The following is a 12,892-nucleotide window of genomic DNA, read 5'->3' as shown; positions in this document are numbered from 1 at the left end:
GTCACTTATCTTCGGTTCTGGAACAAAATGTTTAACTGTAAAACAATCTTTTTATTTTTATACCGGTTGTCTCTGATACGTGCTTATGTTGTTTGACGAAAGAAATAAGAACACATTTTTTGTGTGAAAAATTGTTATTTTTCGTAATTTTGATTCATTTAACAATGCTGGGGAAAAAACCCCCAAGTGAGTCATATAACTAATTCGGGTACTTCAATAAAGGACACAAATTAAAACGGCGATACGCAGATTATTACAGTAAAGATAGTTTAAAAATAAAAGAAGGCTTTTCTTCGTGACTTCAAGATAAAAGTCTTATGGTGCTTTGTATGGCACTAATACGAGTACAAGGAGATTTGACATTATTACTTATCGAAGCATTTTTACTATTCCTCTTTAACATTTATAAAGTTGTCCAATATGAAGGAACTAGATAAAAATACACTTCTATATTTTTTCCTGTGCTTTCTAGAGCATATAATTGCTAGTTGGTCACTACAGGGTGTAAGAAGGAAAGGGGGAAGTGGAATTGGCGGGAAGGAGTTGTAAAGGATAGGAAAATATTTCCTGTAACTCCTCTCCTCTGTACTTTTAGAGTAGGCAATGCATGGTAACACCTTCTAACTTATAGAAGATAACTATGGACAGGACAACGTTTACTTCGCTATCCAGTTTTAGATCAGGCTTGTCGCTCTTGGCACCTAATGCTAATAAAAAAAAAACAATAATTCTCAGCTAAAAGGTTTCTTTCATATTATTACTTTTAAATGCTTAATTACTTTTAAGACGATCGGAAGAAAACCGGTCGACCAGGTAAATTTTTATTTTTTTATTTGCGAATTTGTCTTGGATCTCTGGGTTCAAGGATATTTATACGAATACCATAAAACTTGTAAACGTTAGAACTATTGATAATTGCTATGCTTGCTGAGATTAAGACCCACTAAGCGACTAAATAATAATAGTACGGTTGAATAAACGATATGGTTCACAGCAACTGTGATCTCATAGTTTTTTGGTCCATTTTATTTATGGCATTTGATAAATATACGTAGTCATTCAACAAACCAATTTTGCACTTGTATGTATTACATAGAAAATCTATGTAATTAATTTAAGTTTTATAAGGGTCCTATATATATTTTTCTTTATTATATCTGAACGTAATATGCAAACATTAATCTACATATTTATTTATCAACTCTGAAAGCTTGATGTCTCTTGAAAAAAATTAGACCGTAGTCTTCGACTTGGTGAAATGTTTTGTTATCCCCAATTAAGAGAAAGTGTATTACGTCATAGGCAAAAATGTTATGATGAATTGCAAATAATTCCTGTTTTCCGTTTTGTTGAGATCACATAAACAAGAAAGTAATAAGATTGAAGCTCGATAGCTACAAATGTAGAGGAAGGCAGATGAGAGTACGGATGGAGAAATTGCGTAATAAATGAGTGAATTCTGCTGATAGAAATGTATGGAAGATTAGTACATATTGTGCCGACCCTCCGAAAGGAATAAGTCAGCTTTATGAGTATTAAGATCTTCAAGAAAAGCCTATATTAGCCTATATTAAACAAGTTCATATCATCTAAAGATCATATCGTGATCTGAACTCGGATAAGATTTTGATCATGAAATAGGTAATTTAAAAAAAATCTTATCCATACATTTTATATCCTTGAATAACTGAAAAAAAACATGCTTTTTATATACCACTAGCTGTCTCTGAAACTCCGTCCGCACAGAATTAAAAAAAATAATGAGTAGCCTATGTATTTTACCAGACTATGTTCTACATGTGTGCCAAATTTCATCAATATTCTTTGAGCCGTTCCGGAGATACCTTCAACAAACATCCATCTAAACATTCGCTTTTATAATGTTAGTAAGATAATGTGTTTAACCGTATGGAGGTCTCTAGGAAGAAGAAGTAAGGTCACAAATTTAAACAATTATTCAAATAATTTACTTACCTGCAACGCGTGTAATTTATGTATTAATCACAACTACAAAACAAATCCAATACCTATTTCTTTGGTGTACGATACACTTAGAAAAAGTTGATCGTCTCCTTTACGATTATCGAATGAATCTTATCTTTTTTTTATAATTATTTAATAGTTAAGTAGAAAACAACACAGTAGTAATAAGCAGATATTGTATTCATGCTGTTGTAATTTTATCGCGTATTTGTGTCCCAAAAATGACAGATGAACCTTTTGTCCAACATTTATTTAATAACATAATAACAACAGTGGTAGACGCCAGCAACAACATTTGTTGCACGAATAGGCCGGCTCACCCGGTATATCACGACCACAGAGAAGACAGGCGTCAAGTGGAAGTAATTCCGCGTCGTCTAACGAGTACGCCTGCTAGAGGCCTAATTTCTTCTTTACCTCCCCACACTTTTATTTTAAGGTAGGATGGGAAGGGGAAGTAAATTTGACGGAGGAATGTTCCCATATCTATTCTCCTTCTAAGAATGTTTATCGACAGAGATCGCTTCACAATTTCGGTCAAAATAATAATAAACCAAACTACAGTATAAACGGTAAGGAATGAAATTTAATACACTTAAAGTTAACGTGGTAAAGAAGTACATAAAGCTATTTCTAATTAAAAGACAATGAAAAAATCTTTGGTTACAATTTATGGTACACATTGTGTGTGATTCACAATTGCCAACAATATGAACCGTTAATATGTTCCTATAACGTCTACTACAATATTGGCATATAATCTTTTTGACGACAAAAAAAATGTAATTAAAAATGAAACGTAATAATCGTGTGATTTGAGCAACAAAGACTTTATTTTGGCGACGCTCGAGGTTACCAGGAGATCGTCGGTAGAGCTCATTTCAGTATATAAGCATCGAGTGGTCCTTAGATTTACATCATTCGCGACCGTACTTCGTCTAACACATACAAATTTGTTATCATAAAATAAATATGGCAAAAATTTTGGTAAGTTCATTTATTTATTTAGAATATTAAAAGCATCAAAATTATGTAAAAAAAAAATACATTACATAAAAAATGTTATCAAGTGCAAACAATTTTTTAACATTTTAGAGTATTAAAATAAAGTTATTTTGTAAATGTTTTCCTTTAAATAAATTAAAATAAAAATAAAGTTTGAAAAGCAATAAAGATAAAAAAGTACCTACTAATAATTTTTTCTCATATACTCGAGAACTTTACAGCTAAAAGTGGATTCAGTAATTCTTCTATTAAATTAAATCTCACACTTCCATAGATTATCATTTTTTTTTTATTTAAGAACGAAATAGTTTAACAAAAATCTTATTACTATAATTACCAAACCTTAACAATAATTAAATTGTCAGTTAATTTGTAATATAACTCCTTTGATAGTTTCTTATATAATTTATTATTCATTTTTCAGATTGTCGCCCTGGTTTTAGTAGCCGCGGTATCAGCACGACCAGGTACGTTCCTTTTCGTTAATTTATTTACATCACATAAAATTCAAATGTCTTATTAATTAAATCGAAAAACCTGTATTGGGATACATCAATTCACCGCTAGGCGTTTCAAAAGTTCGCTAAAGATTGAATTTGACTGGAGTTAGTTATTATATAAGTTTATGTATGTTGTTGATAACTCGTAGCTAAGTAGAACTCAACAACACTCAAACTTTATTAATATTGCCAACCCTCATTATTTTAGACTTAACAGTCACTACAAGAGCCACTGCAGACAAACCGACACTAACATTAGAATATTTTTCAGGCTATGGCGGCGGAATCGGGGGCGGCAGCGGTGGATTTGGCGGCTCAAGCAGTGGCTTCGGCGGTCACTCCGGTCTCCAGGGTGGCGGAGGCGGACATGGCCAAAGTGGCTTTGGCGGTCAAGGGATCGGCAGTGGATACGGTGGTGGACATAGCGGGGGCCACTCCAGCGGTTTCGGTAGCGGAATAGGAGGTGGTCACTCCGGCGGTTTCGGTGGCGGAATAGGAGGTGGCCACTCCGGCGGTCTCGGTGGCGGAATAGGAAGTGGCCATGGAGGTCATGGAGGATTAGGTGGTGGCAGCGGATTCGGTTACGGTCACGGTCATTAATAAAGAAGTTGTTTCAACATTGTTTTGTACAGATAATGTTTATGCCCTACATGTTATACATTTCTAACCTCTGATTAATAATACATCTTTTAATAAGAAATTGGAATTATTATTTTTAAGTGTAAGTTATAACCTTATATCTATATATTTAGAATTTAATAATCTAGATGAAATAACCAGATATAGCCATCCCTGTCATGTTGTCATGAAACAACAAATAATAAGTAAAACAATGAAAAATTTAAAACTATCCATGAATCTTACTTCTTACTAATATTATTAATGCGAATGTTTAGATGGATGGATGTTTATTTGAAGGTATATCAGGAACGGCTCAACAGATCTTGATGTTATTCGGCATAGATGTAACATAGTCTGGTTACGAAGAAAGCTTTTTTTAATTCCGCGCGGACGGAGTCTAGTCATATTATAAAGGTCACAATTCATAATATATAAACTAAAAATAATACTTCTATCGTAATAAACTAAGATTAAGTTTATATTATGTATAAAAAAATTAATTAAAAGTAATGTAAAGGTCAAATTATATAATTTGCATAAAAACATAAAAAGTAAAATTCAGTAATTTTCCATTCGTTTCATAAACAAAATGAATCATCCTAACGTTTTTATGATATTACTAGATGTCGCCCGCGACTCCGTCCGCGCGCAGTTAAAAATAAACTTAATAGGGGTATGAAAAATAGACAGTAGCCGATTCTCAGATCTACTGAATGCACATATAAAATTTGGTAAAAATCGGTAGTACTGTTTCGGAGGAGTACGGTAACTAACATTATGACATGGACATTTTATATATAAGATATATTAGCTGTATATCTTGTATACATATATACAAATACATATAAACATTCAGTTTGTAGCCGTATTTTTTATATCAACTAGTGTTTTCCTCTTTTTTTCATTATTCTACCAATTTTGTAATAAATGTACAAAGTTAGCATTCTGAATGGATTAAATAAGTTTATTATTATTATTAAATGGAATTAAATAAATATTAACATAACTTTTTATGGCCACTTTCGGTAGTTTTAAAGAAGGATTTAATTTATATACTTAATATTACAAAACTTAAACCGAAATTATGACACAATGTATTCGCCAATCACGAAAATAAATAAATTTAGGTTACGTTCTGTTAAATGCCGATGTATAAAAGAAATAAAACTACGGTATGATAAAACAATAGCATTTATTTTATGACATTACTTTCTAACCGAATAATTCCATGATTTCAACGTTGACAAAATCCTCACCTGACTAGCCGAAGGCAAATCAATACGAAGCGACTTTATATAAATTTCCATTGAAAAAAAATCTATATTATTAGAAAAATACACGTCCTCAGTGCTTTGATTGTCTACACTATGTCCGCTAATGTGCACTATGTTTTGTAATAATACGTAAATTTTTAACAAATGCACCATTTTAAAAACAATACTGGTTTTATCAATTATTAAAAAAAAACCCTTAATATATTTCAAACATTGCCAGTATATACAAGTTTAAAATTATATTATTTTTTTTTTAAATTGGTGGTAAGAGATATCGATATCAAATTTATACAAAACTTATTTAGAAATATAACCGAATAACAAGGGAATATGATCAAACCGAATTCAAATATTTTTTATTTTTTATACGTTACACAAATATTTTTCATCAGTTGAATTCAAACGCATGACCGTGTCGTTAGGCGCTCCACTGTGCTATGTGGGCATTAATCCACAGATAAAACTATATTATTTACAGATTCTATCAACTATATACACAGATCGTATAATTTAAAAAAAACTTTACCATCTAAGTTTCAACCAATGTTAAAGCATTTACGAAGGCGAAATAAACGTTATTACTACATTAGCAATTATCAATTTAGTTATATTTTTGAAAACAGCTAATAGTTCTCGATTAATAAATATGTAAAAGTAATTTCCCATATAACTCTTTACGCCTTCAATTACCCTGTCTCACTAAGCTGCAGTAATCAAATAAATTAATAATTTTTTATTATATTTTACAAGACAAACAAAATCATGAGCAAATTTAACAATAACGAGAAAATATATTTAAATGACTCGATACAACTTTAATATATCATAAATTTAATGTCAACATATTCGAAGTTATGTAAAGTATATTCCAACTAAATACACAAACTTTGCAAAAGAATTGTCCTCAACCAAATTGGTCCAACAACGCCAACAATATTTTGGTCAATATGACCAAAATTAAAATTCATAAATACCAAAATATTAGCTGCAATTTTTTCACACTTTCAACTAATAAAAGTACATATATTAATATTCAATCGAAATAGAAAATATTTTATTTAGTTACAAAGTTTGAGTCTTAAGTTGGGATACACTATTACATTAAAGTGTGAAACCTATAAAATTATAATAAATAAAAACAGATAACCTGAGGCCTAACAGGAACCCCATCTGTTAAAATACAGGGTTGCAACTAAATAAAACTAGATTTAAAAATTATATAAAATAATAAATAATAAATTACCCCGCCCTTTTCCATAAAATGTCTGCTGAGAGAGCTGCGTTCATTGAATATAAAATAAAGAAATGCGATAAAAAAATCACCAGTCTTGATCCAACCTCAGGCATAATTTAAAAACATAACAGTTAATTAACAGCAGTTAACATTAAATATTTTGAATCATTTACAAGCGTATTTAAATGTAACTTTTTTTTTATTATATTTGCTTCAAGGGCGAGGTTTGAACTAGAATAAACTTGGCAACAGGTTCAAAATCATTATCATAGAATTTGTAACTCTAAATGTATGTGGGACAATGTTGCAAGCTAGTTCCGCACGCATCGCACACGGTGGCATTGCGAGTGTTGACCAGAGTGCACGCGGGACACTCCCGCCCTCCGGACGTCAGAGGCTGTATCTCTGGACCACGTTTGGATTTACCACACATTTCACAAGCTTGTAAAGATAATTTATTTAAATACGTACATGTTGAGCACTGCCATTTGTCTCTCTTTGACTCGCTCTCTGCCGTATTTGGTCTATCTTTCTCGTTATTGTGTAGGTTTCCACTTTCTCTATCTCCGTTCTGATGGATATACTTCGGTGGGGAACGACGAATGTTATCAGGCTCATCTAATGTGACGACTAGTTGAGCCTTTAAATCGTAACTCGGATGCGTACTGGATGCTGTAAAATAATAATAGAAATTACCTTACTTAAACTCATTAGCTATAGAAATATGATTTTTAAATTAGAAACTATGAGAATCACGAAAAAATATTTTTTTTAAGTATTAATATACTAACTTGCAGCAGTTTTCGTTAGGTGTGGAGCTCTGTCCACACCATTCTCTAAAGGTTTGCTCTTGTTATTCCTCTCGACCTCGGCGGCCACCAATTTTGTTGGTTTCTTCACTCTTTTAACTTCAGCATTGTTCGATCCGGACCCATTGATAGAGTTCTGCTGCTTTAAAACCTCCTTCCTGTCTTTTATTTCCTTCTTTGACAGTAACTTAACTTTATCCGAAGGCACTTTGGTGGGTATGAGGCCGTCCGCTTTCGGATTGCCGATGGCCTCCGCCGAGTGACGTTTCTTCTTGTCGTCCGCATGTTTCTTGCCGAGCTGCTTCGCCCGCTTCGATTCCTGTTCCTGCTTCAACCGCATGAGATTCTCGTTAACTTTCGCCGTCCTGTACATCTCCTCGTCGTAAGTTCGATCGAGGTTGAGTGCTTGCAATCCGTCTTCCAAATCCAACGTGGTCGGTTGATACTTCGATCTCCTTTCCTCTCTCTCCAATCTATCTAACGTCCTCGAATCTCTATCGAGCGACTGCGAAAAGCCACTTTTGCTATCCCCATCGTTATTCTTACTCGACAAATTCCTAAACACGTAATCCCAGCTCTCGTAAGTGCCCATGCCGTCCTCTTTGGCTTTGCTCAAATTGGGCTGCGTGTCGGAGCGCGGCAGACTCGGTAACGTGACGTCACTGAAGCCCGATCTCGACGACGTTCGTTTAGGTGTATCGAGATGCAAGCCGCTCTTCTTGTTACTTCTTTCTTCATCTCGATGTCTCTCAAACTTGCCGTTCTCATAAATGGAAGGCGTGTCCAGTTCTATGAGTTGTGCGGTGGGTACAGTGGGCCCCGCGGGATACCTGCACTGCGGTATGGGAGGGTAGCCATTGACGGGGACGTTGGTGGCGTGTTTGATGGGTGCGTACACGGGCATGGGGATCATGTAAGGCGCCTGCACCGGGAAGTATTGCACCGGGCCGTACGGGGTCATGACGGCACCGCATGCGGGCACCGCGACGGGCATTTCGTTAATGTGATGCGGCGCGGGGTACACCATGTGCGGAGACATCATGTACGGAGGGTGTAACATTGGTGGCATCGGCTCCTCGATAGGCGACACGTCTGTACAAATGTTGTTACTCTGCGGTAAACTGGGATTGTACTGGGCCTCGGCCATGTTGATGCGGTGCGTGTCAGCCGTTACTGTGACGGCCATATTCGAGTAGAGTTCCGAATCTAGCAAACACATAGAATCCTATTATTTCGTCTGAGTTTCTTAGGAGCAACTTAATATTCGTGTTATTGGAGATTTTTTTTTATTTACATTCTATAGTCTGTTAGCCTAATTGTTTTTGACCTTGGAGGTCAGTATTCTCACCGTCACCATAGTATCCCGCTACGACAGGGGCAACGAGTGGCGCAGAATGCACTTGGGCCAGCTGTGCCTTGCGCTGGTACACCACATCCTGCCAGCTGGCGCGCACGCCGCGTCCCAGCAGATCCTCCAACACTTGCGCCATTATCTGACAAATAACATTACAATGAATTAACTCACTTTTTTCTTCTAAATCGATTATTAGTACAAGTCAAATATAATAAAAGACATTTACCCGCAAAACAATTCACCCTCATCAATGTACAAAAAATTGCATAGAGAGGGCTGTTTGAATTGATGTTGATGCCCCATAGCATTTTGTCCCCCAGTTAAAGCTCTCATCAGTGTGGCAATACCAACCTGTATATAAGTTCATACCTGACACTCGCAGTGTGCAATAATGGCGTCTATAGAGACGGCGAAGGCCCCCGCTTGAGAAATCGGCTCTTCGATCTTAAGCCGCGCAGCGCATCGCTCATCGGGCCGGTAGCCCATCGCAAGCAGCATGCCGTCCGCACCCACTAGGTTCGCCTCCACATCGTGCTTGTAGAAACCAGAGTACAGCTGCGCGCGGAATGTTTACAAATGAGTTATACTTGAAGTTTTAATCAGCTCTTCAAACCTAAACAAATTCACCAAATAAAGGTAATATCTATTCATATATATGTATCCTTACATATTCAAACATCAGCCTAAATGTTGATACAAAATTAGTTATTTATAGGTTTTTATGTGAGAGCTTTGATGGTGATTTCCTAAACCACAATTAAGGCTTTGGTACCTCTAGACTTTTTGGACATTTTTATAAAATACTAGCTGTCGCCCGCGACTCCGTCCACGCGCAGTTAAAAAAACTTAAAAGGGGTATGAAAAATAGATGTTGGCCGATTCTCAGACCTACTCAATATGCTCACAAAATTTCATGAGAATCGGTCAAGTACGTTTCGTTTCGGAGGAGTACGGGAACGAATATTTTGACACGAGAATTTGATTTATTATAACTTTTATGAATTTTATTTTATTTTATTTTAAATATTTAATCAGTTTCTACCACGACAGTACCTTATTGTATTGAAACAAAGTAATGCTCACATCTCACTTCAACAGTGGTACATCAGCAGTACCACTGACATATTGTTATCGCAATAGGGACGACCATATGTTTTATACAGCAATTTTGGTCTCAGAAGCCAATTTTAAAACACACATAATGTAATAAACTGTCATAGAACAATAGTGTACAGAGAACCAACTTACTCTGATAACTTTAAACTCGTTCCGCCACGGCTGCGTACAGATGTTGTTAGCGTACCGCTCTATCGCCGCCCAGCCGACACCAGCGCGGTACGCACTGAAGTCAGACATTTCATTTAACGTCCGCTGGAACACCCTTTCAGTCGCAGCCAGACTGAATTTAGACTCCGGTGGTACTAGCGATAGGTATTCCATGATGTAATCTGAAATAAATTATTCAAAGTTAGCTGCTTCATCACCACCAGGAGACTAGGCCTTAGTCAACCTAGGTAGCCCAGTGAGGGTTGGTTGACTTAACGCATATCATCATCATATGAACGTCGGATAAATGTACTGGTTATGTAAATCGAAAAAATTATAAATTAAGTGCTTAACCCCCGAGCCACCAACACTCGAGCCAACTTTCTTTACTACTGTTGCTTGTTACTGACAGAAAAATTATTTAATGTTGGTTAATTCTCTTATTTCTGTATTCTTCACCATTATGTAATTATACTATAATAAATTTGGACAATACTTAGGTAATCTACTAATAAGTATCAAGCCTTTTTTTATGCATTTGCTAATGTGAAAAATAAGTAACATTGGAAATTTTTCATTTCAAACAATACAAAACATTTTTACCAAGTAACACATTACCAATACATGTGATTCATAATAATGCCAACAACAATAAAATATTTACAAATATAACTTGTTTATACAACAAACAAAAAATGAATTATATCACTATTATTTAATATCTTGTCACTTAGATTTACTCTGCTCAATGATTAGTTTTTTTTATAAATAAGTACAATTTCTTAAAGAAGACAGAATAGTCTCCAGTGTTTAGAGAACACCACCATCCATATAAGCACAGAACAAAATTCTGTACAAGACAGACATACTTGACGCTCACTGTAGAAGGCAAATGTAGAAAATTAAGGACCTATTATATACTAAACGATAATTAAAGATCAGTGATTAAACTATCATATAATAGCAAAAGGAAAGATAAGTCTTTTCATAAGGTCTCCTTAATAAAAAATTATTAACAGTCGCTTCAACTATACACTTCACAGTTTACAACTTAGACACCTTACCTTCCAATTTTTTCTTTAACGTAATTTTCTCCGGGCAGTCTTCCATTTCAATATATTGAATGTGCACAGCCTTTATGCGGTGCCACAACGTTGGCACAACGTCGCCCACCGCCGTGTCCCCCATGCCCGCCATAACATTCATCACCATCACCCAAACACCCAGTTATAGAAAAAACACTGAAACAAGATAATTTTTTTTTTAGCACAAAGTGGTAAATGAGCTGCTATCTAATATAGCATAGTGACCATTGCCCCAAGACATATTGAATAGCTTATGCTGCTGCAGTCTCTAAAACTGTTATAGTGTCACAACAAAAATAACACATGACCATAATAAGAAGAGAAGGAATTCATGGTTAGGTTGTCTACATAACGTAGAGGGGTAAGCAGAGATTAAATTTAAGTACATAATAGTGATGATTTACTAACAGTATAATATTATAATCCATTTGCAGATCCCGAGAGAGTCAAATACTCTTAATTAACAGAATTCTGTGATAAAATTATTGATGATTATTTATTTACAAAAATGACTACATTTTAACACTGCTTTCAATTAGTTAGTTCTTAAATTATTTAACCATAAAAGGGTTTTCTCTGTTCCTTTGGTAATTAATATTTTAATGAAAGTCGCTTAACTATTCAATCATGTATCAATTTACTTATTAGTCAGTGAATGATCTAAAAGATTAAAAATTACAACTATAATCACTATAACAACTGAATTTGTAATCAAACAATAAAATCCATTGTGCAAATACAATAGTTGGGATACATAAATATGAAACATCACATACAATAACATAGTGACTCAAATTTAATGGGATTCTTATATGAATGATTGTGAATGTTGTGTTTTATTGCCAGGTCTTCTAAAACATCCTGGTTGCCTATTGCAAATACACAGAACTGAAATTTAATTATATTCAGTAATTTGCTTAAATCTAATGTTTTTTAACATCATTTACTAGAGGAATATCATAACATAAATTTAACTATAAAGCTATATTATTTTTTAAAGTTTGCAATCCTATATAAGTTTACTTTTGTATCATTTTATTGCTATGGCGCCACAACATATCTGAATGTTTTCTGATAAGATAGTAAAAGTAATGATTCATATAGCAAAATCAAAGGTTGTTCATATTAAACATTTATATCTACAGTATAATACGAAGATTTACGTGATGTTAATGTAGTATTTATTACAAGAACTAAAATTCATTTCAAATACGAAAACATCGCCAGATAATTCATTTACAACTTTTTTCATAATACAGTGAGGATATTGTATTGATCGCATCGTTAAATTAACCAGAGAAGGATAGCAATTAAAATGATACGGGACTCACCATACAGGAACATACTTTTCCTAGGTGTCAAAATAAATTGCACCGCACGAATGTAGAACGAACGGACAAAAATAGTTCACCCAAAATATGAAGAGTAACGAGTGACCCAAATTATGAATAGCAAATAAATTTTAAAAAATTCAACTTTCCAAAATATCGCTCCGCGAATTACAGAAGATAATTAGACTTGAAGTTATATCAATAAATAAATTAAAACAAAATCAAGAATTTTGTTTTGACGTTTCGTACACAATACGTAAATCCATAGACAATAATTAAAAATATAGATAACACCAAGATAAAACAGAAGAAATATTTTATAGGCATAGACCAAAATTGATGTTGCCAAGCTTTCCATGGGAAAGCTTGGCAACATCAAAATTCATACCATCCGCCAAATACTTTAAATACGAGTATAAAAAAAATATCT

The 12,892-nt window shown here is 34.4% G+C and overlaps 2 protein-coding genes across 2 annotated transcripts; one reads left to right on the top strand and one right to left on the bottom strand.

Annotated features, from left to right (window-relative positions):
* Positions 1–2,955: 2,955 nt before the first annotated feature.
* Positions 2,956–4,088, top strand: LOC106711186 (glycine-rich protein 23). Its single transcript, XM_014503436.2, has 3 exons — positions 2,956–2,970; positions 3,413–3,455; positions 3,760–4,088. Exons 1-3 carry the CDS (start codon positions 2,956–2,958, stop codon positions 4,086–4,088), a joined length of 387 nt encoding a protein of 128 aa, XP_014358922.2.
* A 2,663-nt stretch (positions 4,089–6,751) lies between these two features.
* On the bottom strand, positions 6,752–12,635 carry LOC106711184. Its single transcript, XM_045681479.1, has 7 exons — positions 12,463–12,635; positions 11,111–11,287; positions 10,029–10,228; positions 9,150–9,335; positions 8,775–8,919; positions 7,409–8,632; positions 6,752–7,289 (listed from the first exon to the last, which is right to left on the bottom strand). The coding sequence occupies exons 2-7, from the start codon at positions 11,256–11,258 to the stop codon at positions 6,901–6,903; spliced, it is 2,292 nt and encodes a 763-aa protein (XP_045537435.1). The 5' UTR covers positions 11,259–11,287; positions 12,463–12,635; the 3' UTR covers positions 6,752–6,900.
* Positions 12,636–12,892: the final 257 nt, after the last annotated feature.

Source organism: Papilio machaon, chromosome 16 (genome assembly GCF_912999745.1).
Source record: "Papilio machaon chromosome 16, ilPapMach1.1, whole genome shotgun sequence".
Lineage (NCBI taxonomy): Eukaryota > Metazoa > Arthropoda > Insecta > Lepidoptera > Papilionidae > Papilio > Papilio machaon.
The sequence above is the reverse complement of the archived record's forward strand: the minus strand, read 5'-3'. Positions and strand labels throughout refer to the sequence as shown.